The sequence below is a fragment of the Trachinotus anak genome, unplaced genomic scaffold (genome assembly GCF_046630095.1).
Source record: "Trachinotus anak isolate AG129_WGS33_773 ecotype Australia unplaced genomic scaffold, CSIRO_AGI_Tana_v1 ptg000028l, whole genome shotgun sequence".
NCBI lineage: Eukaryota > Metazoa > Chordata > Actinopteri > Carangiformes > Carangidae > Trachinotus > Trachinotus anak.
Genome location: NW_027273879.1, coordinates 16,871,572 through 16,894,056, shown reverse-complemented (window position 1 = coordinate 16,894,056; position 22,485 = coordinate 16,871,572). Strand labels below are relative to the sequence as shown.

General features: G+C 40.6%; 1 protein-coding gene across 1 annotated transcript in view; it reads right to left on the bottom strand.

Annotated features, from left to right (window-relative positions):
- LOC139611579 (probable flavin-containing monoamine oxidase A) overlaps positions 1-22,188 on the bottom strand; it is a 43,131-nt gene extending 20,943 nt beyond the window's left edge. The window contains exons 1-8 of the mRNA XM_071466362.1: positions 21,929-22,188; positions 21,708-21,795; positions 20,307-20,487; positions 18,811-18,925; positions 16,261-16,418; positions 15,238-15,327; positions 12,440-12,524; positions 4,434-4,534 (exon numbers count right to left, since the gene is read on the bottom strand). Coding sequence (XP_071322463.1) covers positions 4,434-4,534; positions 12,440-12,524; positions 15,238-15,327; positions 16,261-16,418; positions 18,811-18,925; positions 20,307-20,487; positions 21,708-21,795; positions 21,929-22,046 — 936 coding nt within the window. The 5' untranslated portion in view covers positions 22,047-22,188. The remainder of the gene's footprint in view (positions 1-4,433; positions 4,535-12,439; positions 12,525-15,237; positions 15,328-16,260; positions 16,419-18,810; positions 18,926-20,306; positions 20,488-21,707; positions 21,796-21,928) is intronic.
- Between the last annotated feature and the right edge of the window lie 297 nt (positions 22,189-22,485).

The following is a 22,485-nucleotide window of genomic DNA, read 5'->3' as shown; positions in this document are numbered from 1 at the left end:
GGATTTTCAAGCATGAACAGCTTTTCTCGGGTCCTGACAGTTCATCTCAAGGGAACTTAACCCTGATAAGAGGCCTGAAGATCAGTGGACTCGATAACGTTTTCACAACTTGCTTTTTACTATTTCCCAATGCGTGTCCTCACCCTGACGTTTCACATTGATGGAAAGGGTCAAGGTTTGTAAAGTATACATGAGGAGGGAGTGGTTTATTCAAACAGTTCTTTTGAACTTTGGTTTGTCATCGGAGGAAAACCACAGGTATAATTGATGACATTTAAAATTACTGTTTAGGTAAGCTACAACAGTTGCAGGATGCTGGTGCTGTGCGGGCTGGCCCACTGTCATGGCAGACTGGAACATGTTGATGGAACAGAGCCACGTTTAATGGGATTTGTTTCACTTATATAAGAATGTGTTTCAGTGGCGGACAGCCAGTCAGGAGATCCGGGACATTTCCCATGGCCTGAGGGTGATTTTGACCTGTGCAATGAACAGTCAACTTGAATAGCAATAATACTGTGTTGACGGGCCTCTTCCATCACCTCACCAGTGTGTGACGCTACCACACTGATCCGCTGCAGCTGCAGTGTGTGTCCACACAGTTGTTGCTGCAGCGCTGCTCCAGCCAGCCCTGTGTTTCCACACTGAGTTTGCCTTTGATAACCGCCATCAATGATAATAATTATTTATGTGATATTTGTCACTTATTGTTCTGTTAAGTTATTGACATATTTATGAATATATATAAATACTTAAATATTTCTGCCATGACTAGTCTGGTACCTGTTACATCAGCAAATAGGATTAGCCTACAAAATAAGCTGTCTGATGGTTTGTGAGGGTGGCTCAATTATTGTTTCAGTCCACTCCTGGTCTGGACAGTGTAGAGTAGAATTTAAATTGGCAAACTGTCTTTAATGTCAAGCCTAAAGAGGACAATTAAACTTGCACGTCAAGAAAAAAAAAAAACCCAAAAAACATATATTTCAATATTTATTTGTGCTATGGTGTTTGATTTGTTGATAATTCGATAGGCGATCTTTGAAACTGGTGAAGTTTCCAGATTGTCTGGAGCTCTGCAGTCAAGTGCACTTGAAAATCCTTGCAGATTTATCGTTAAATTGTGGATTGGAGTGGCACGCCATGGTTCAGGAGTCTGTATAAACTCTGTGAGTCTGTTTGGCGAAGTCCAGATACTGCGATTCAGCCTGAGTTAATGTTGGGCACTTATCATTTCTCATTAATTTGTGTTATCAACAACATAAGTAATGTTGTGCATCTGTAATTTTTGACTTTTCCAAAATACAACACAATCTATTGTTGGACTGTTATCAACCTGGGCACTACTTTGTCTGTTCCGTTGTGGAAATTTTTGTGAGTTCTATATCACATTTCACACTAAAACAATAATAGCTCAAGGGGCCTTATTGCAATTATGTTGTCAAGGAGATTGTGCAAGGCATGGCATGAGACATCTAGATTAATTTAAATTTGATTTGAAATGTCATGAGGTAATAATAACACGTGCTATTTGTTTACATTATGATACATTATCTGTTGAATGAAATTCCCACTGCATTTTCTAATAATACAGACAATTATTACCAATTACCATATTAAAACCCTTGTAAATTTAGCACAGTAGTAAACGGGGGATATTGTGGACCCACGACTGTATATAAAGACGGACAACATGACAGCTCTCCAAAAGTGGAGCCAAAACATCTCGGTCACCCCAGGGTGGCTGGCTGTAGTCTATAGTAGTTTATGTAGTTATAAACCCCACCCTCTCCATGTTAATAGATGGGACATGAGCCACACTAACAAATCAAAGTACAAGTCAAATACATTTTTCCCAATGAAAAGTGTGTTTGTTAGTTTTAGGTAGTTGGGGTCAAGGGTTCATCTGTCTTATATGTTTGTTTTGTATTAGTTATGCAGTTAGGCAGTGTAACATCATGATTGACAGCTGTGATTGACTTGCGATCGGGTGAGGTGGGCGTACGGGCGGGACCTCAATACCACAGCTCTCACTGGTGCCAAACAGCACTACCCACATCCGGGATGTTTTGGCTTCATTTAGGTACAGTGGGAAGAAGTGGAGATCCATGTTTATATTCATCATCATTGTCACGGACATTGTTGTGTGTCTTTTGTCTGTTTTCCCTGTGCATAATTACATCTGACAGTCGGCACCTGATTGCATTTCTAACACTATTTTAGGCATTCTCCTTTTATTTGACAGGAAATGTGAAGAAAGAGGGGTGTGCATGCAACAAAGGAGCTGGGGATCAAAAGCTGGTAGCTGCGGTCATGTGGTATGAACCCCAACCATTAGGCCACCGGGGAGCTTCATTTGCATCTGTTTTGATCAGTATTTAAAGTCTTTGCTGTCACTTTGCCTTAGCAGTTATCTGTGCACTGGTCTGCAGTATCATTGCGTTCTGCCTGCTCTCACTTTTGTCTGCTATATGTGTACTCACTGCATTTCCTTCCATCATTCCCTGCCATATGTCAGGCAAAATTATCCATGCAGCTAACCTTCACACTCTTAATATTCCCCGTTCTATTCTCGTGTGAAAGGATTGCATGTTTCAGTCACGTGAGCCCTGCCTCCTGTTTTACACTTGGCAGAAAAATATTTCATATTTATAAACTGCAGTAAAAAAAATTAGTGCAATCAGTCTCCACATGAGACTGCTCACACATGAGCAAAGACAAAAGTCTCAAATAAACCACATTCTACATCTGTGACTAATATTTTCATGTCTTTATCAGCATCCAGATGCATCTTGGCAACACACCAAGGCACAGATCAAATAAATGTCTGCATGAGCGCTAATGATTTCATGTTCATTACAGTAGACAAAATTAATCTACCAACAAGGTGCACAGTCATTTTGTTAATTAATTGTGTGGTGGCAGAATGTAAAACGGGGAACTTTAAACAAATCAAATTTCATGTGCTGGAAGCTCTTTTGTACAAAGTGTTGAAACCTAGAACAAACTTGTGCCAAATGAGTCGGCTGCTTCCTGCCACAGGCTTTCTGTCTCAAAAAACAGGTGAACAGATACAGATTTGAAAACAATTTCCCCTTCCATTCTGCCCGCTGTAAACAGGACTCCAGGTGCACTTTTGATTGTGAATGGCTGAGAACTACAACTTGTTTTGGTATCTTGACACTGGCTTGTGTGTGGATTATTCAAATTCAGGGGCCATCTCATCAATTTTCAATTTCCAACATGATATAACTTCTTCTCTAACTAATCTTAATCTCTAATTTCGCTAAACAAAACAAACTTGCCATCAAATGTGAAACCTGGCGCTGCCATCGTTCGTTACGAGCGTTTACACAGTACTGTCAAATAGCTTATGTGAAATGTGACAACTGTGAAGAACTTGTACTCAGATTTTGTTGAGCAAAACACTGATTATATTGAGTTATGGATCTTAAAGGGATAGTTCAGGTTGTTTGCCGTGGGGTTGTGTGAGGTGTTCATGCATAGTCAGTGTGTTACCAGCAGTAGATTCGGATCAGTGCGCTGCCAGTCAGGAGAGGCTGCAAGGAACACGGCATAAATGTGCAGCGATGTGCTGCTGTGGATGGGACCAGCAGAAAAGCGACATTTTAGAGACTTTTAATATACGCCCACCGAAACCAGGCAATATCCATTGAAATGTAGGCTTCTTTTAGAATATTTTCAAGCAATTTGTCTTCCCACTACATTTTTCTTAATCGCTTAACAACTGTATCGCTACACACAAGTCCACCTACAGGGCTCACTGTATTACACCACAGCTGCAGATCAGTTGAGTGAATCAGAAAGAGCTAACCTTCACTTTGTTTTGACAGGAAGATGAATCGCTGAAAAAAAAATCTAAATGAAGCGTACAGTTAAACAGATATTGGATTGTTTCAGTGGCGTCTTTTAGAAGTGTCTAAAACACGTTTTTTTCTGGTGCCGTCGTGCACAGCAGCACATCGCTCAGCTTCTGTGCCAGTGCTCCCGGCTGCTTCTCTAAAGTAGCACGCTGATCCGAATCTACTGCAGGTAGCTGACTATGCATGACTACCTCACACCATCCCATGTCAAATAACCTGAGCTATCCCTTTAACTCCTTACAAACACTGTATTCTTTGTAATAGAACTTAAAGCGTCACATTACACCCGTGCAAGTATGACCAACTGAATAATCTACCGTCGCCACTCTACCCCATGACCTGAACTGAAGTTTCCCTATTTTGATGTGACATCTCTCACATTATTTAGAGCAAACATAAATCCACTGAAGAAGAAAAACATGTAAAAGCTGCACCAGCTCTTCACAAGACAAAGAGTGACTGTATAAAATTAATGTTCCTGCCTTTGTATCATCATAACATTATTCATGTAGGCATCTGTTATATTGCGTTTCATTTTGTGTTACTCACCGTCTGGTAGGTAATGATGAATTTTATCATGTGGCCCACAGGCATGTTCTGGGTAAGGAACTCTCTCTGGCTGGGCAGGGCTGGCTCGTATTGGATTTTTGCTGGTGGGAAACAACAGTACACCATGAATCCCAATATGTGTGTGCTCTTCTTAGTTCCAGTAATCCACCCTTCCCTGGAGTCACCTGGTGTATGTGTATGTAATGTAGGACAAATGCTTTATTGGAGAATAAAAGAGGTAAATAAAAATAAGTGAGGATGGATAGCACACTTGAGTTGATGCCCCCATAGATCAGGATGTTTTTTTTATTTCGACTAACTGCAAAGCATTATTGGCTTTGCAAAGCAATCCCCATGACCTAATCCTTTTCTGGCTGTCGCCGTGCTCCCGTAGGACTAATCATGGCTCTTACATTTGCAAAAGGTCCATCTCACTGATGTGAGAGCAGTCAAGTAACTTCATCAGTACCATTAGAGGTAGCGTATGTCATGCAGAGGAGCAGGACTGTTTCTATGCTTGCTCTGGCGAGTGAAGCGACATCTGGCCGAAAGCCAGGCTTTTAACGAATGAACCAGCGGAAGACGTGAAACATCATTTAGAAACTGTCAAGAGCTTGTCACCAAGCTCAAAATAATGCCCTTAATACTAAACAAAATTGATGAGTCCGATGCAGTAAAATTGAAAAACAGTGACATGATAAGTAGCTCCAAACTAATTTGACATGGTCACTTAGACATTCAAATGAAAGCACTGTACACATGACATAAGACCTGTCAAGTAGTGTCATATCCATAATGCAACTTGTTTTGACAACGACATATAACTTAATAGCAGGAAATGCCTTCTACCTCATTATTTGTCAGGCAGATGTTAAACTGTCGATGGCTAAATGAGACATATTCTGGCATCTTATTCGTTTGAATGCTGAAGTGCTCCATGGTGACAACACTGTCAACGTCTCTTACGTGCACAAATGTGCCGTGACACTCCAGGGGAACTTCAACACAACTCAGGATCACAGCTAAATCAAGATGACGCATATAAACAGGTTGAATGCGAAGGCAGTTTAACAAAGGATTAGGCACACAAATCTGCTGCTGTGTGCTCGGATGGTGCACTCAAAGGGCTCGCTGATGGATGGGGCTGGAGTACTGCTTGTGAACGCACATCAGCCGTTCGCAGCACTCACATTATTATACTATTGTCATACATTCTGTCTGGCATCCAGCAGTTTCCAGACTTTTACTTTTGAAGGCGCTCTCTTTTGGCAACCTCTGAAAAGGTGGACTAAATTACAAACCTTATCCACCACAGGGTAAATACTGAAGATTTCTTCCCTGTCAATAGCACTGGAAGAAAAGCTCGAAAAAGGACAGACTATCTTCAGCTTTTCTGTGTTTGCTGTCGGGTTTAAACTACACACACAAAAAAGGCACAGAGTCCTGCATCTGCAGAAAGTAGCAAAATTCAAGTTTTATATTATTTTATTTACTTATGAGGTGAGTGGGAGTTTAACATATTTGCATTTTAGCCACGTTGGGTAATCTATCAGTCTATCAGTCGGTTGTTCCACCACAGACTGAGATACTATTGGAGGGATTACTGTGATTTTTGGTACAGATATCTAAGATATCTGGAGTGATACACGTGGAGTTTTTTTTCTAAAGGTCTCCAACATGAAAATTCGTGAAATGTTTCCACATTTTTAGGCATGGCTGTGGCTCAATTCCTGGCTACTCCAGTCCACATTCCAAAGCATCCTTGGACAAGACACTGAACCCAGAATTACCCCTTTGTATCAACGGTGTGTGAGGGAGTGTGTATGTATGGTAGAATAAATGCTGCATGAATGTGTGTGTGAATGGGTTAATGTGGCTTCCACTGTAAAGCACTTTGGGTGGTCAATAGGACTTGAAAAGCCCCATATAAGTGCAGTCCATTTACCAAATACTAATGCTGATATCAGCTCAAAATTTCAATTGGGTTAATTTTTGAGTTTACAACCAGAGCAGGCTTTTAGTAGTGTATTCATACTAGTTCATTAACAAAATAAGAAATTACTCAATGTAAACAATGTGCATGCTAAAGTCAGTCAATTTTTTTGTGTTCTGTTTGGTAAACAAGTGTTGTATAATACGTTGTAGAATTAGCATGGATTCTGGACACTGTGTATATTTGCTTAACTTTACTTAACTATTAGCATTTTCATTGTGAGCATGTTAGCATGCAGATGTTAGTGTTCTGCCCAAAGCGCCGCGAAGATACAGCCTCACAGGGCCGCTAGCATGTCTGTGTACTTGGTCTTGCATAATGTCAAAATGACTTTGGTAGGTCTAACGGTAGAACACAGTTCATAATACTTGAAAATTGACATGTAATAAACACTCTGGGACGCTCATTGTTTTATCAGTTATTCATGAGAAAATGCCAAGAAAAAATACATTACATGTGATAAAGAAATTTATATATATGAGACCTTTAAGAATACACTTTTTATATTAGTATCTGTTCCTCAGTTATTATTCTGGAGTTTCAGCTGGTTTCATGTCAGTATCCTGTGCACAAAGACTGCATGTGTCCTTTACTCAGCTTTAGAACCTTCTTTTACTTCCTAATTGATTGTCTTGCTGGACAGCAACTGAATTCAAGTCGTTATTTTCTAGTGATACACGTGTTACAAAAACCACAGCAAACGTATTTCCATCTCAAAGTGTATCTCAATTATTCATGAAAATATACCTATAATTTATATGGTCCCATTTAGACCCCTCTAATATGCAGCGCTAGACAAATTTTGACCCAGTTACAACCTACTCCTTACAATTTACATATTATTACACTGAAAAAGTTGTCAGTTTGACTTCAAATTATAACAGCATCCTCTGTGATGTCAATCAGTATCCTGAACCATTTGAGTCCAACTGTCCCTGCTTTATAGTTTGGCCAGAGAGGATGGAAGGTGAAGGTCAAAAGAAAAAGACAACATTTTTCCTTGGACCAAACATGAAAGAGTAAAGCAAGTTTCCTCCCTGAAGTGCTCTCATTTGACAGCTCATCATACTCTTCTTGCATCACTCGGTCATTTTTGACAAACAGCTGCAGGTTGAAGAGCATCTTATGGCTCCGGAGCAATCTGCACAACTGCCGGTTCTTGACCCTCAACACTCTGACTTCTAAGGACACTGCTCCCCCCAGAGAGGTTTTCTTTCCCTTTTTCATCATCTTTCTGTCTGTCTTAATCGTACTTTCTGCTGTTAAAGTACTGTGGCATTTGATCCCCCTCACACTTAGTTTTTTGTGAATGCGCGACTGGAGAATGTTGACCTCGCTCTCTCAGTTTCCTCTGTCGCTGACCTCTGAGTCATACCTGTGGTAGCCCTGAGCAAGGGGCTTCAAATTTCCATTACTTTCTCACTCTGAACTTTTAACGTAGCACACGGGCACTTTCAGTGTCTTTGGCTGTCAGAGGGATGAGGAAAGTGAAACATGAAAAGCCACTCAAATCAAGACGTAGCATCAAAGGGGACGATGATTCAAAAATGCTGCTTCCGAATGGCAATTTATAAAGAGGACTGCAAAAAAAAAAAGCATGAAAATAGCTAAAGGTAGCTGTAACTTAAGTCTAATTCATGGCAGTGCTTGTGTTTGCTGTGAAACTGGATTATCTCTTTCATCCTGAAAAGCCAAAAGGGCAGTGCAGAGCATAGGATGTTCTCCATTGTGGAGAAGAAAAACTGCTCACATGCACAACCTCTCACTAGGTGTGTAACCAAGACAACGTCCGTGTGATGAGAGAAAAAAGCCTTCATACTAAACCTAATATTCCATGGACGCCATGTGTCAACATTTTGATTTAAGAAAGGAGGTAAGTAGCTCTTATAACTCTGGGCAGGAATCCATACAGAGGGGCAATTAAAAAAAAATAAGGCAATAATGACAGATAGGTTTTAAAAAATAGCAACGCTCACTGTCATAAATCTATGAGGCCATCAGAGACAGGCAGCAGTATTCACCAGCCACTTCATCCAAATGTTAAAGATAGAGTCCTACATCTGTGTGCCTGTTACATTACAGATCTTTTATTTAATTACGGACTAAGCCCCTTGACTCTGGCAGCAGACACCCTCCCCCATCTCTCCATACACACACTGTGGTTTCCAACATTACTTAATAATTTCTGCTGCTGGTCTTGACAAAAATAGACTCATGGAGGATGATCCTTTTGGCTAAAATTGCCCTCATTAGCTTAGAAATTCATCTAACAGTGATTTAATATTGGATGGCTTTTAATCTCCAGAGAATAAAAACCTAAATAAACATAAATGAAGGACCACAAACAGAAGATGCATTAAATTTGGCAACTTATTTCAGTGCCCTGGGAAAGTATTGTCTTAGTTGGCTTCTTCTGAAAGTGATGAGATCCTAGATGAGCTCACTATTATCTGTCACATTGAGAACACTTCTGGTTTGAGCTTGACTTGACTAGAAAGGTGACGCTAGTGCGAGTCCCGCACAACTCTTTTCCAATGCTATCTGCCTATAATGACAAAGGTGAGACAGACTAACCACACTGCACATGAGGCAGATTAACTCTTACTCATTTCTGATGAGGAATTTGTTTTTAAACCTTTTAGATTGATGCTAATTTAGTCACATATTGTTAATAATAAAGAGGGGTTTTTTTTAAACTTACTGTTAAGGGGCTATTTTTAAGTTTCCTCTGCTGCCTAATGTGGGGGTGATGTGCTTGACAAGAGCTTTTGCCATTTGTCAGTTTTATAAAAGAAGATATTATGTTCTCGGGGCAGAGTCGCTATCAGTGAGCTATCAAGCGACAGGACAGGATGGAGTTAGCTGGTTAGCATGCTAACTTCAGTCGAAGAAAAGATGTGATAGAGACAAGACTTAACATTGGTGTTGCTTCCCACCGCTTGAAACAGCTCTTGATGTTACTCGTTTGATGCTGAAAGTTTGTGATGTTGAACTCACAACGTTTCTTCTAGACTGGTAAGTAAACAGCTGTTAATGATAACGTTGGCTGTGTAGCAATAGCAAAACACACAAATTGCTCCTTTAAATAAGTAGAGCTCTTACACAGGAATAGAGCTTGGCTTATCGGTCGACTTTGGCAATATCACAGGTGAAGCGTATCAGTCTGTGTGTCAGCTAGAAATTACAGCACAGAAATGCCGGAAAAAAACTTTTTGGTAATTTTAATCGACATCATGAAAACATTAGAAACCGGATTTAAAGGATACCTGTCAAAAATAGTTTCTTGAAGATATTTAGTTGAATACATCCTTTTCCAGTTTTTGTAAAAACTCTCAAATATTATTGCTTTCATAGCCTGAAAATCCCAATATCATCAGGCAGACACAGAAAAGACAAGAGCTTCAGAAGAGAGTCTTGACCATGGTCTGTTCTTTTGGCATCTGAACATTTTCCATCGGTGAACGAAGCTTTGCAGAACCACACTATATTTGCCTGCTCATCAACCCTTGCTATACTGCTCATCAGCAGAGATGTGAAATGCACACAGATAGCTAAATTCATTTCCACAGAGTCTAAACTCAGCAAGATAAGAATCACATTGCATTAGTTATCTTCACAATCACTTCAGCTTCCTCTTCATGTTTAATCCCTAAATTAAGCTCCATTAGTTCCATTCACAGCACAGTGGATACTGGCCTAGAAGCCTGGCTCACACAGTGTCAGCTGGCAAACAAATGCTAACGTACTGCTTACCTGGTTTCTACCAGTGTAAACAGGGCGCTGGACTGAACTGTGAGTGGCAGATGTAATAGTTTCCTCACCACTGCCCATGCCTGCTGTCATTACAGCAGCTCCTCCTCCATGAGAAGATAGATGGCAACGTCAGATCCAGCGTTGCTTGGCTGCCTGTCAGGTTCAGTTGTGCTCACATGAAACCCGCCTTTAGTAAGGGTACGACAACTTTTCCAAATGACATCAAGAACTTCAGCATCACCACCCACTCAACAATAAATGCCCACACGGACACATGTCTGCACACACAACCACACAATTAGCCTGCTCTGCCATGGACTTCCTACTTGATCAAGAGAGACAGAATAACACAGTGAAACAAAATGTTAATTTAGTAACTACAGAGCTGTCTCTGTAACTATCGCTGAATATTAGACTGTATGCCTGATTGCATTATACTCCAACCACACGCTGTGAAAGTCTAATTAGGTTTTTTGTTATGCAGTCTCAGAATGAATATACATGAGAACCTACTTACATACCAACTAAAAGATGCATACATGTATTCAAAAGTCAACACATGGCCAAAATCCTCATTTCCAAGCGTATTCTTTCCATGCATAGCAATCTCATATGCAGTGAAACCAAACAGTCCATAAATCATTGAGATGAGCAAGAGAAGTGGTAACAAAAAAAAAGGAAGAAAAAAAAAATGACGGAACTCATTATAAAAGATGGATGGATGAATGGGGAGATAAATCCAGGAGCCAAGAACAGGACAAACATAATATATTAGGGAACACAAAGCTCACTTCCAGCATTTGCGTTGGTGTGTCTGAATACACCGGTGGGTGTCTTGTAATGTAAAGCACTTTGTGGACCCCTGAAAGCATTCATTTCTTTGTTCATCCATCCACTCATTCACTGATTCAAAACAAGCACCTTGAGAATTAATTAGAGATGTCAGAAACAAATGTCTGTAAAAAAAAAAAAAAAAAAAAAAAAAAAAAAAGAGCCAACCATGTGAAGCGATAGATATTGCGAACAACGTTTTGCACTTCTACTGTCCAAGAGAGGGTTGGAATCATCTAGGGTCATTATCATCATTCCCACTGTCTGTGTTGAGCTCCCACCACTAACTGGAAAGCTGCTCAGGTTTACCCACTTCCAGAAAATTTAAAGGAAACATGTCACACATAGGACTTCAAACAGCCAATCTTATCTTTAATTTATCCCCGACAGCTTTTGGGGGGGGGTGACATCTCAATCACTGGCCTGACTTTGGCTTTTGAGAGTCCCTGTCAGCCTCCCTACACTGATTTAAGGCCAGAGCGTGGCACTGTGGCATCCGAGCCAGAGCAATCCATGCTGCATAATTCAACACTGCTCTCAAACCTGTCTCATTAAGCATCCTGGCCATGGTCCATGGCTCAGAGTATGAGGCTTTGAGTGACAGATCTGTTGCCAGCTTAGTACAAACAGGCACCGACCCAGAGTAAGCTCCAGCTTCAGATCCAACTCCGGTCCCTTCCAAACCTATCCCAACCAGCCTGGACATCAACCATTAACATCAACTGACATCATCCAGCATTACCTCCACTCTTAGTTCATGTCCTATATGTGACAAAAGGCAAAAATCCAGACCCAGCTCAAAATCAACCCCATTTTACCCCGCAGTTGATTATAAGTTGGAATGCAGGAAACTAAATAAAATCTGCCATATCCACATGGCTGCCACACAGCCAATAATAAACACATTGTATCTGCAGTAGTATGTATGCTGCTAATTAAAACGAATTCACACTTTGATTTACAAATGGCATGCTTGTAAATGTTGTGCTCGTTGGTTCAATTAAAACTTTCTGGTTCTTGTGAACAGCCAAAAAACACTTTTCGGCAGGGGTCAATATTTCCCCCTGCTTGGCATCCTGAATGCAGAGAGGTCGGTAATGACGTGTTTGCCACTATCAACTTCCCACTTCCAACCACAGCAAATGTCTCATTAGACCCCGGTTTAAGTTTCGACCTTAACGCTTGCTCTGGTTCAAAATCCAATCCAGGCAATTCCTCAGCCCAGGGCACAACCCCACAGAATTTACTCCAGCCACAGTGGCTGCCACACCCCACAGCCAGGAAGATTTAGGGGGAAATCATAAATTTATCTGCATGGGTGCACAGTTTGCCACGTTTGACAGACGTGGCGAGAGAGGAGGATATTTGCCTTCTGCATCAGTGAGAATTTAATTTAGCAAGTCGACAGAGGTGGGAGACGCACACTGACCTGCCAAATGAGGGGGGCAGGTGACAATCACAGCTCTGCACAAGAAGGTGTCGGTGGCAGTCGTCACCCTGGCCCACTCAGCACCCTGTGCACAAAAACAGAAATGCAGCTTTATTTATTGAGCAAGTTGCACAGATTTGATAGTAAATTGCATCTTGTGTGATGTGGTGGAGGTATTTGTGAATATAATTTACTGGCTGATTTTAATTTACACACAATTTTATTTACAGACTGTGTTAAACCTAACTTTACTGGAGTCATTGCTATTTTCCAGTAGCTGACCCCATCTTTCCTAACCACCCAGCTGTGCATATCTGAAATTAAATTGGCCAAATTATAATATTATCGGACCAAATTTTGCATTTCTGTCATATTATTAAGGCTATATCGACATTTTGTACAATATGTTAACACGTAAACTTTGATCATTTGAGAATCAGTTCATGACGCGTCATTAAATGCCACATTGTACACATATACAGATGTGCTGCTGCATTCATTAAGCATGTGCTCGACAGGAAAGGAGAAAAAAGCTTCTAAGGAGACATTTATAAATGATGCACAGCTTTATAAATTAAACAGATTTCTCTCTATTAGATCATGTTTTGTATTTTATGGGTGTCGATTCTGACAGACTGGTGAGAGAGGGAGATGTTCCAGCCGTTTATGCAAATGTTGTGGTGAAATAAAGTTTAATAGGTGGTTAAAAGATATCATGGTGGCTCCATATTCCACTGTACATCATTCATTTTGACTCACAGCAGACAGTCGGGCTCTTTTAATTCCAGAGCTCTTATGCACTAACTCCCTTTCTCTCACATGTATTTCCACTAAACTTAAGCCTCTGGTGATAATTGAAACTCACCCACCAGAGTGTTTCTGTGCAACAAAGGAAGCTCTTGTCTTCTAAGACAGCTAGATATTTTTGGATGCTGAAAATTAATATATTTCCAGATCTCTAGACTGGCTCCCCGGTAACTTTAGGATTTTTTTTTCAGAATAATTCACAAGGTATTAACACGGTAAAGTCCCTCAGTATTTATATCTCCCATTACTGTGGCAACAACCCTCAGCTCTGCAGAGCAGTAACTACTAAAATTAAAGGTGTCCAGGCTCCTCGAGTTTGGAAAGCTTGTCTCAAGGAAGACAATTTATAGTTTATGAAATTTTCTAAAATAATGATTTCATAGTTTTTGGTGTGTATGTGCGTGGCACTGTTGCCTCGCAGCAAGAAGGGCCTGGGTGTTGGCCCGACCCAGCCTCTCTGTGTGAAGATTGCATGGTCTCCGCCTGTGTGGGTCTCCTCTGGGTGCTATAGTTCAGCTTAGGTGAAGTGGAAACTCTAAACTGCTATGAATGTGTGAATGTGTTTCTCTGTCAAAATGTTTTATCTCTGTGACGGACTGGCAAAATGTCAAGGATGTGCCCTGTCTCTCACCCTCTGCATGCTGGGGTAGACTGTAGCCTCCTCTGACCCTGCATATGACAAGCTGCTGTAGAGAATACGTGACGTCCTTTTCCTTTTCTTCCTTTCCTCACTCTTACTCTCGCTGTAGTGGACTTGGGAGCAGGACCGTTGGGTTTTAGGCTCTCCTTGACCACTTCAAAGTTCGGGCAGAAATGGTTTCTAACACGTGGTTAATGTTGTGAAATGGTCTATTTCAACCTACACCATGATGTTTTCCCAAGTGGTTTTGATGCCTCAACCTTCCAAACTGTGACTGGAAGCAGACTTCTTAAAATTGTTCATTTAAACCATAGACTGTACATTAACATGGATGTAGCTTGATTGACAGTCACCTACGCCTGACTCAGCCAAACTCCTTCCTAATCCCAAAAAGGGCAAAGAGGTGCATCAGGCATGGAGCTGAGATTTGGGTTTGTGGCAAGCATGTACTCACCCACCTCACTCAAAGTGGCCATGCCCTCAATTATGCATAACTTTAAACCTTAATAACTTTTAAATGGGTGAGTTATATAAAAGTTCACCGCCATGCAGTTTCATGAGGGGGGAAATTAGCTGTGCAGACAAAACCCGTATTTTGTACCAGCCTGTAAACATGTTTATTTCTGTTGTAATGTTGGGCGTTTTAACATGGAAGTCTATGGGGATCGACTCACTTTTGCCAGCCTCAGGTGGGCCGTGAGGAACTAGCACTTCCGTGAACTTGGATCATTTTTTTTTTTTTTTTTAGCCCTGGAGGTTGCCACTTGATTATCTGCGACCATAGGTTAAAAAACCAAAGATATTCAATTTACCATGATATAACCCAAAATGGTCACATTTAAGAGGCTGCAACCATTTAATTATTGGTGTTTTTGCTTAAATAAATCACATAATTGGAAAATACGTTATCAAAATTGTTAATTGTCAATAATTTTCTGTTGATTGACTGATTGCTTTATTGACTAATCCTTTTGACTCTACTTTGGAGGAAATGCAGACAAAGACTTACTGATTGTATTCAGTGATCGGTTCGATATTCTATACTAGTCTATCACAACAATTACATTCAGTGTTTTAGCACTCAAAACTCAATGGTCTATCCTTTATCAATCAACAAGCAAAAATAAATCCAAAATAGTAGGAATGAACAGTATATTGATGTGGAACACTGGGTAAAGCTCCACACTTAAGACTGCACAGACCCTCCTTGGTCTCTCAGCTGTGGATAAGGAAGACAGTCAGCCGGAACAGAAAGTGCCTTCGCAGGAGACGGCCTGTTTCCCCGCTGAGGACGCTGTTATCTCTGTGTCATGCCTCATCAGTCCCTGAGAGAGCTGTTACTGTACTCTACCTGCCATATGGCGGTCACAGCAGAACCCAGCCGGACATTCTTCCACCCCACACGTTCCGCCAGACACTCTGAAAGCTGCTGGGTGCCTCCCTGTGGAGAGACAGATATTACAATTTAACATGGGTTTAAAGCCCATAGATGCCCTCTTTCCCTGGATGGACAGACAGGTTGAGGTCAAAGGGTCAGTTCACCCAAATTACAAAACAATAAACCCCTGGTGGTGTCTAACCAGCCATGCAGATAAAAGTTATGTTTGCCAATGCTTTCTATCTATCTGCCTCTGAGACTTCTGCTGACACCCCAATGCAGCAAAGCATTTTGTCTGTGCTATGCAGACAAAACCATTTTCTTCCAAATGTATAAAATACGTATAATTGTAAGGAAAAAAGACAGAAATACACAAATGCATTGTGTGCTATTTGCAGTTTTTATTTCATGATATACAACTGAGCAGGCCCATTACAGTTCACATTGTGCTGCTTTTACTGCATCTGTGGTATTGTCATGATAATTCTTTCAGGGAATCGCTGGAATACAATAATAAGCAAACTGCTGCAGGTGAAAAAGTGGAGGAAATATGCTGAAACATAAGTTTGGAACTATAAAAGCACTGTTGCAATTTTCTCTACGACCCTGTTTGTCCCTTAATCCTGACAGCCCTTTTTTAGCATTCGGTCCTTTTACACTCCACCACTGTGAGAGAGAGGTTGAAAAGCAACAAACACAGAAACAGAACGGTATGTAACCATACCTTTCATGCTTGGGGAGCACGCAGAAAATAGGAAAATCCAATACAAGACTGCTGCTGAAATAGTTTAAACATTCCTGGTTAATGACGCTTCAAGGACAAAAGAAGGCGCTGTGTTTATGGGGATGTGGCTTGAATGAGATGTGCAGACTGTATTGAGAGGCTGGATGCTTAGTCTTCTATTGATGTAGCGCAGGAATTTAGTGTGGTCTGTAGCTTTGTAAAAGCACTCAAGTAAACAATTTGCAGTCTGGAGAAGGACATGAGCTGCATACCTTTATCTTGAACTCCTGAGCAGACCCGGCAGTGTTCTCCAGAACTGGCATGAGCCCTCCAGCTGCTGCAACAGACTTGAGGAAGAACAGGAGGGACATCTGGGATGGCTCCATGCCAAAGACGGACCTGCTACACAGTCCGACCTCCTCTCGTAGTTCTGACAGAGAGGGATGAATGAATACATACTGTGGCTGTCACACGTGCAGTGATGATATGCTTTCCCCCTGCAATGACGGTGTTCTGCAAAGTTGTATGCCATGACAAAGCTAACCACTATACACTGCATTGTCAAGAAACTGCAATTTGATCTGCCTCGTGAAAGGTCAACCATTGTTAGCCAGTCAATACAGAACAGGCAGCGTACAGTTAACAAAGGGACACCTGAGAGACTGATGATGATTATTATGTCTGGAATTATCGTGAAAAAGTCTGGACAACAGCCAGTGCTTAATCACTTCATCATCACTTTAATCCACACTGAAATATCTGAACATCTGAATATTGGATGAAATTTGGTACAGACATTCAAGTTTCCCAGGGAATGAATCTTAATTACTCTGTTGATAACCTGACGTCTTATCTAGTGCCATCATTAGGTCAGATTTAAAACGTATCAAATACTTCAGTTTGTGACTAAGTACTGCAAAAATAATGATGTTCCCATCAGCCACAACTGTACCTTGCATTGCCTGCCAATTTCCACGGCACCAACTGTTAGCATGCTAACAAGCTAAACAAAGACAGTGATCACAGTAAACATTTCCTTTGCTGACCATTGTTACTGTTCTTACATTTACTTTAGTGCTCGCTTTGAATCCATCACACTTAAACCTACAAAACAGGCCAGAAATCTTGGTGTTATCATAGACTCAGACCTAAATTTCAACGGCCACATAAGGACAATAAATTACAAAAACAGCCCACTACCATCTGAAAAACCTTGCAAGAAGGAAAGGAGTTCTGTCTGAAGACAAAACAGAAAAGCTTATTCGTGCATTTATTTTTAACAGGCATGGCTATTGTTATAGTGTCTTCACAGGTCTTAGTAAAAAATCAAGCAGACAGCTGCAGCTCATCCAGAATGCTGCTGCCAGAGTCCTCACTAACATCAAGAAAGTGGAGCACATCACTCCAGCCCTTAAATCCCTGCACTGGCTTCCTGTGTGTCAAAGGATACATTTTAAAATCCTACTACTAGTGTATAAAGCACTAAAGGCCCAAATACATCTCTTATCTACTTGGATGATATAAAGTGTCCACACCCCTCAGGTCATCTGGGACAGGTTTGCCCAGCGTTCCCAGAATGAGAACCAAGCAGGGTGAAGCAACTTTTAGTTTCTATGTTCCTCACCTGTGGAACAAGCTTCTTAAACACCTGCTGAAACTGTCAGCTCATTTAAATCAGGGCTTAAAATGTTACTCTTTGCTGCAGCTTACAAATAAATCACATACGTAACATCTTTTTAATCTTGTGCTTTCGCTTGTTTTCCATGCCTTGTATCACTGCAGCACTCTTTTTAAAATGACTTATTAAAATTTATTCTATTTATTCAAATTAGTTTTTATTGTTTCTAAATGCTATTTCAATGTCATCTTAATATTCTATTTTTGATGTATTTCCATGCCTCTGTGAAGCATTTTGAATTGCCTTGCGTCTGAATGGTGATAGATAAATTAACTTGCCTTGCCTTGATTTACAGTAACTGCAAGGAGACAAATTTTACACCTCAACTTTTATCCATCATTGTTAATATTATTATTATTTTTCTCTATAACCAGCATCACAGACAGTCACAGACAGTCACAGACTCACAGAGCCGCTGCAGCATTACAGGGAGAGGTGGGGCATAGGGTTGCCACCTTCTATGTGAAGAAATAGGTGACACCTGTATGTTTATCAATTATAGATGATAGATTGGTATGGTTATTTATGTAGATGTTTTAAATTGTGCATTGTCATATTAATGTAGGCTATCAATCATATTTATTTATCTTAGCATTCAGGCTAACATAGACTATATATAGGCCACAGACAGGACTCGAATCCGGGCTGCTGTGGTTAGGACTAAGCCTGAATGACCTGCGCTCCATCAGGTTAGCCACCAGGGGCCTCATCAAAATCCCTGTAGAAGGCAACCATATGTGTATTCACTCACAGCAAAGCTTGTCAGTCAGCTGCTCATTGATTAACCTATATAATTTTACATATAAATTTGAGGATATATATAGTTTATAAATTAAATTACATGCACAGAAAATACGCGACAAATGTTGCATCCCACATTGAATCAATACAGGACGCAGCATTTTATTTTCAAATACAGGAAGATGATACGGGACCTGTGGCCACTGCAGGGGGGGACAAGACATTGACTGTACTCATTGATAATTGAACTCATCATCATGGACGATAGGAGGTTAATGTTGAAATCACCCCACCTTGCCTTTCATTAGAAAAATTAAAAGAAAGTAGAAGGTGGAAAATAAAAAAAGTAGAAAGAACGCATAAGATGGAGGAGGTGATATTTAAATCTACTCATAACCCTGACCTGCAGTCCAGCCATGTTGCTCAATGTACGAGTGCAGGGTCATGCTGTCCAGTTCCACAGCGTTGGGAGTCTTCGAAGGATCCTGGACACATACTGTGGCGCACAATCTGTCGATCTGAGAGCAAAGCACAATCAAAACAGCACACCTACTCATCATGAGTCACCACTGTGAACCAAAAGTATCCCATTGATGGAGCTACCAACAAAAGAGTAGTTGGACACAGACAAATACAATTATGCCAGTATATTTTCATATTATATATGTGAAATACCATTTTACCACCTCCATTTGGGGCTTCTTGTTGATTGCAAGAATGGGAAGGATGATAATAAAAATAAATGGTCTACTCTCTACAGAAATATGGTATATCTCCTGATATATACACTCACCGTGGACTGTACACCTGCTTATTCATGTTTTATGCTTATGTATGCTTTACATTGCTGCCAATTGTGTGGCAGCAGTGGAAAGCATAAAATCATGCAGACAGTGGTCAGGAGTTTCAGTTAATGTTCACATCAAACATCAGAATCTTTGTCTGAAACCGCTGATTTCACTTTACTGTGAAAAACAAAAAACCTCCAGTGACTAGCAGTTCTGTGGACAGAAATGCTTTGTTGATGGGAAAGGTCAGAGGAGAATGGCCAGAAAGCTGGAGCTGACAGAAAGACTACAGTAACTCAGATAACCACTCTTACCACAACAACTGTATTGAGCAGAGAAGAATCTGAAGACCTGGGGCTGCAGTGGAGACAGGCTCAACAACACTGGACAGCTGAAGACTGGAAAAACGTAACCTGATCTGATGAATCTCGCTCTCTGCTGAAGCAGCAGATGATAGGGTCACAATTTGGCATCAACAGCATGAATCCATGGATCCAACCTGCTTTGTGTAAACAGTCCAGGCTGGTGTCGGTGGCACACTTTGAGCCCATTAACACCAATCAATCATGGTTTGAATGCCACAGCCTGTCAGAGTATCTTTGCTGACAATGTGCATCCCTTTATGGCCACAGTTTACCGTCTCCTAATGGCTACCTCCAGCACGGTAAAGCTCCATGTCACAAAGCAAAAGTTGTCTCACACTGGTTTCATGAACATCATAATGAGTTAAGTGAATCCAGTCGAACACCTCTGGGATGTGGTAGATTGGCAGCATGGATGTGCAGCTGATAAATCTGCAGAAATGACGTGATGCAGTCATGTCAACATGGACCTCTTTTGGAATCAAAGATGTTGTTCCCACAGTGCAAAGTGAGGCTCTACCCAGTATTAGTATGGTGTTCCTAATAAAGTGCACGGGGAGTGTATGTGGTACATCATCTTATTTTTTTACATGCAAAAATCTACAAGAAATAAATGCCTCAGCTTATAAGTATCATGTTTGTCCACTGAGAGTTGTGGTTATTTATTTGATCTTTATCAGAAATATCTCAGCATTGGGGAGGACTTAGTCCTAAATACAGAAAACCACTGTGTTACTCTGTTGCCTCACCTTCCACAGGAACTGGGTGAGGTCCATTAGCACTATTGGGGATAGTGCAGGGATACTGGTTCTGTAGGTGCGAACTCTGGCGCCTGGCCCACCGATGTGGAGCACCTTCTTGCCAATATTGAATTGTGGGTAGGTCTCTAAGCCCAGCTCCTTTATCAGCTCCATAATGTGTGTTTGGGTGCTAAAAGAGAAAAAGGGGCAATTTTTTTTTTCTTTTTTTATAACGCTTCATGATGTTATTGTGTCAGTGTTTGCTGTGGGGTTATTAAGCTGATAGAGAATGATAAATGCATTTATTTTCAGACGATTGGAGTGTTCTTGAGAGTACAACAGTGCTTGATTGAGTCCTTGAACAACTTGGAAAAACGAAGACTTAAAGCACCTGGGAGTGCCCTCTATAAATCAAACTGCCATCAAAGTGTTCTTGAACAATGCACTTAACAAGTTCTCCATTTGAACTATTCTGCTGTGTAATCGCTGAACATGTGAGAATTTGTGCTGCAAAGGATTCTAAATCCTGCCTGAATTTTCACATAGACTTGTTTGGTTGTTTGTTTGAGATGGCTTTTGGCTTCAATCCAAAATGGGCTTCTTTAGAAAAGCTTAGACTAACACAGAGGTGCTAATGGTCTGTAAATGGTTACAGGTTGCAAAAAACCTAAGAAGCAAAGAGCCTGAAAGAAAAATCAAGCTTGAACACTTATGAAGCTAAAAAAAACACCATGTTATTCACTACATAGCTGAAATGCTCTGTTGTGTTTATTTGAATAATTATTTATCCTCATTAGCTGTTACCTTTGCAAAAACTACTCTTCCTGGGAGCAACATGGGAAAAAAATAAATACTTTTTCATTTTATAATGTAATTCAAACTAAGGTTAAAAATAATATATAACATATGCATATATACAGAAATACATACATACAGGCAACAGATAAAACTTAAAAAAAAAAGAAGCTCCAATATTGTAATATAATGAGCAGCACCACAGCATAGCCTACACACAATGCAATCAGTGCCTTCTGACAACCAGCCTACAAGCAAAACATTGAGACAATACACATCCCCGCTCTCTTCTTTTCACAATAAACTATAAAAGACTCCCTGTAAACCCAGTAATTATGGCTTTGAATCTGTCTATGAGTCATTAGAAATCTCTTCAGCTGTTCTTTAAGTAATCATATTCAAGGAATTTCTTTTAAATGGGCAATTATAGGCACCTTCATTGTGTAATATATATTTAAAACTCAAAATCCCAAGCCTTGTGTATCAATTAGTGATATTTCCTTGAAGGTCTTTTGCTGGGTGATTCTATATTTGTCTCATGTACACACTCAACTCTATGATCTCAGTTGAAGTGACTGTTCCTGTCTTATTTCTGCAGTTTCTGATCGACATTACCTTCCCACCCACTGTCCTCCAAAGTCCCAGCGATCAACACCATTGGCTGCTGGTATGACAGTGGACACCGTGCGACCTCCCACACGATCTGCACGGCAAACCAGACATGATCTAGTCAGAGTTGACACATCACAGCTGACCAAGCTAAAAGAATCAAGTAGAAAATGACTCACAATTTCTGGTTACCAATTGCTTTTCAATCATCATGCAGTTTTACAAACCTTTTCCTTCCAGTATTAGTATCCTTAACTTGGCATCCCTTTTTCTAAGCAAATGAGCTGCACTCAGTCCAGACAGTCCGGCGCCAACAATGATCACGTCCCAGATTTCTGCAGTCATAGTCGAGCTCAAGTGACTAGGCTCTCCCGTGCCAACTTAGCGTGTGCTGGTAAACAGTGGAGTCAGAGACAGAAATCTAGCTTGTATTCCCTTTTCTTCTCCGTATCAATTAGGTTAGCTTGCAAAGTCTGGGCGGCTTTCATAACAGTGCACTTTGGAACTGTGAACAACTGAGCTGCTGACCTACTTGGCAGAGAATCACTTGTGTAAACTCCAGCCATAAAAGTCAGGAGAGGCTTTTGATTTTTGAGCAGTGGAGGCATCATCAGAAGTAAAGTTTTGTGCATTAGTAACACTGTGCTGAGAAAAAAAGATAAGTGTTCAAAAACATTAATTTTAATTCTGCAATTAAATAGTAATACAGCAACTGAGTTATTTTTCAACATCCAGTATGGTTTGTAAAATTAGTTTTATTGGAAATAGCCAATACAAAAATAAC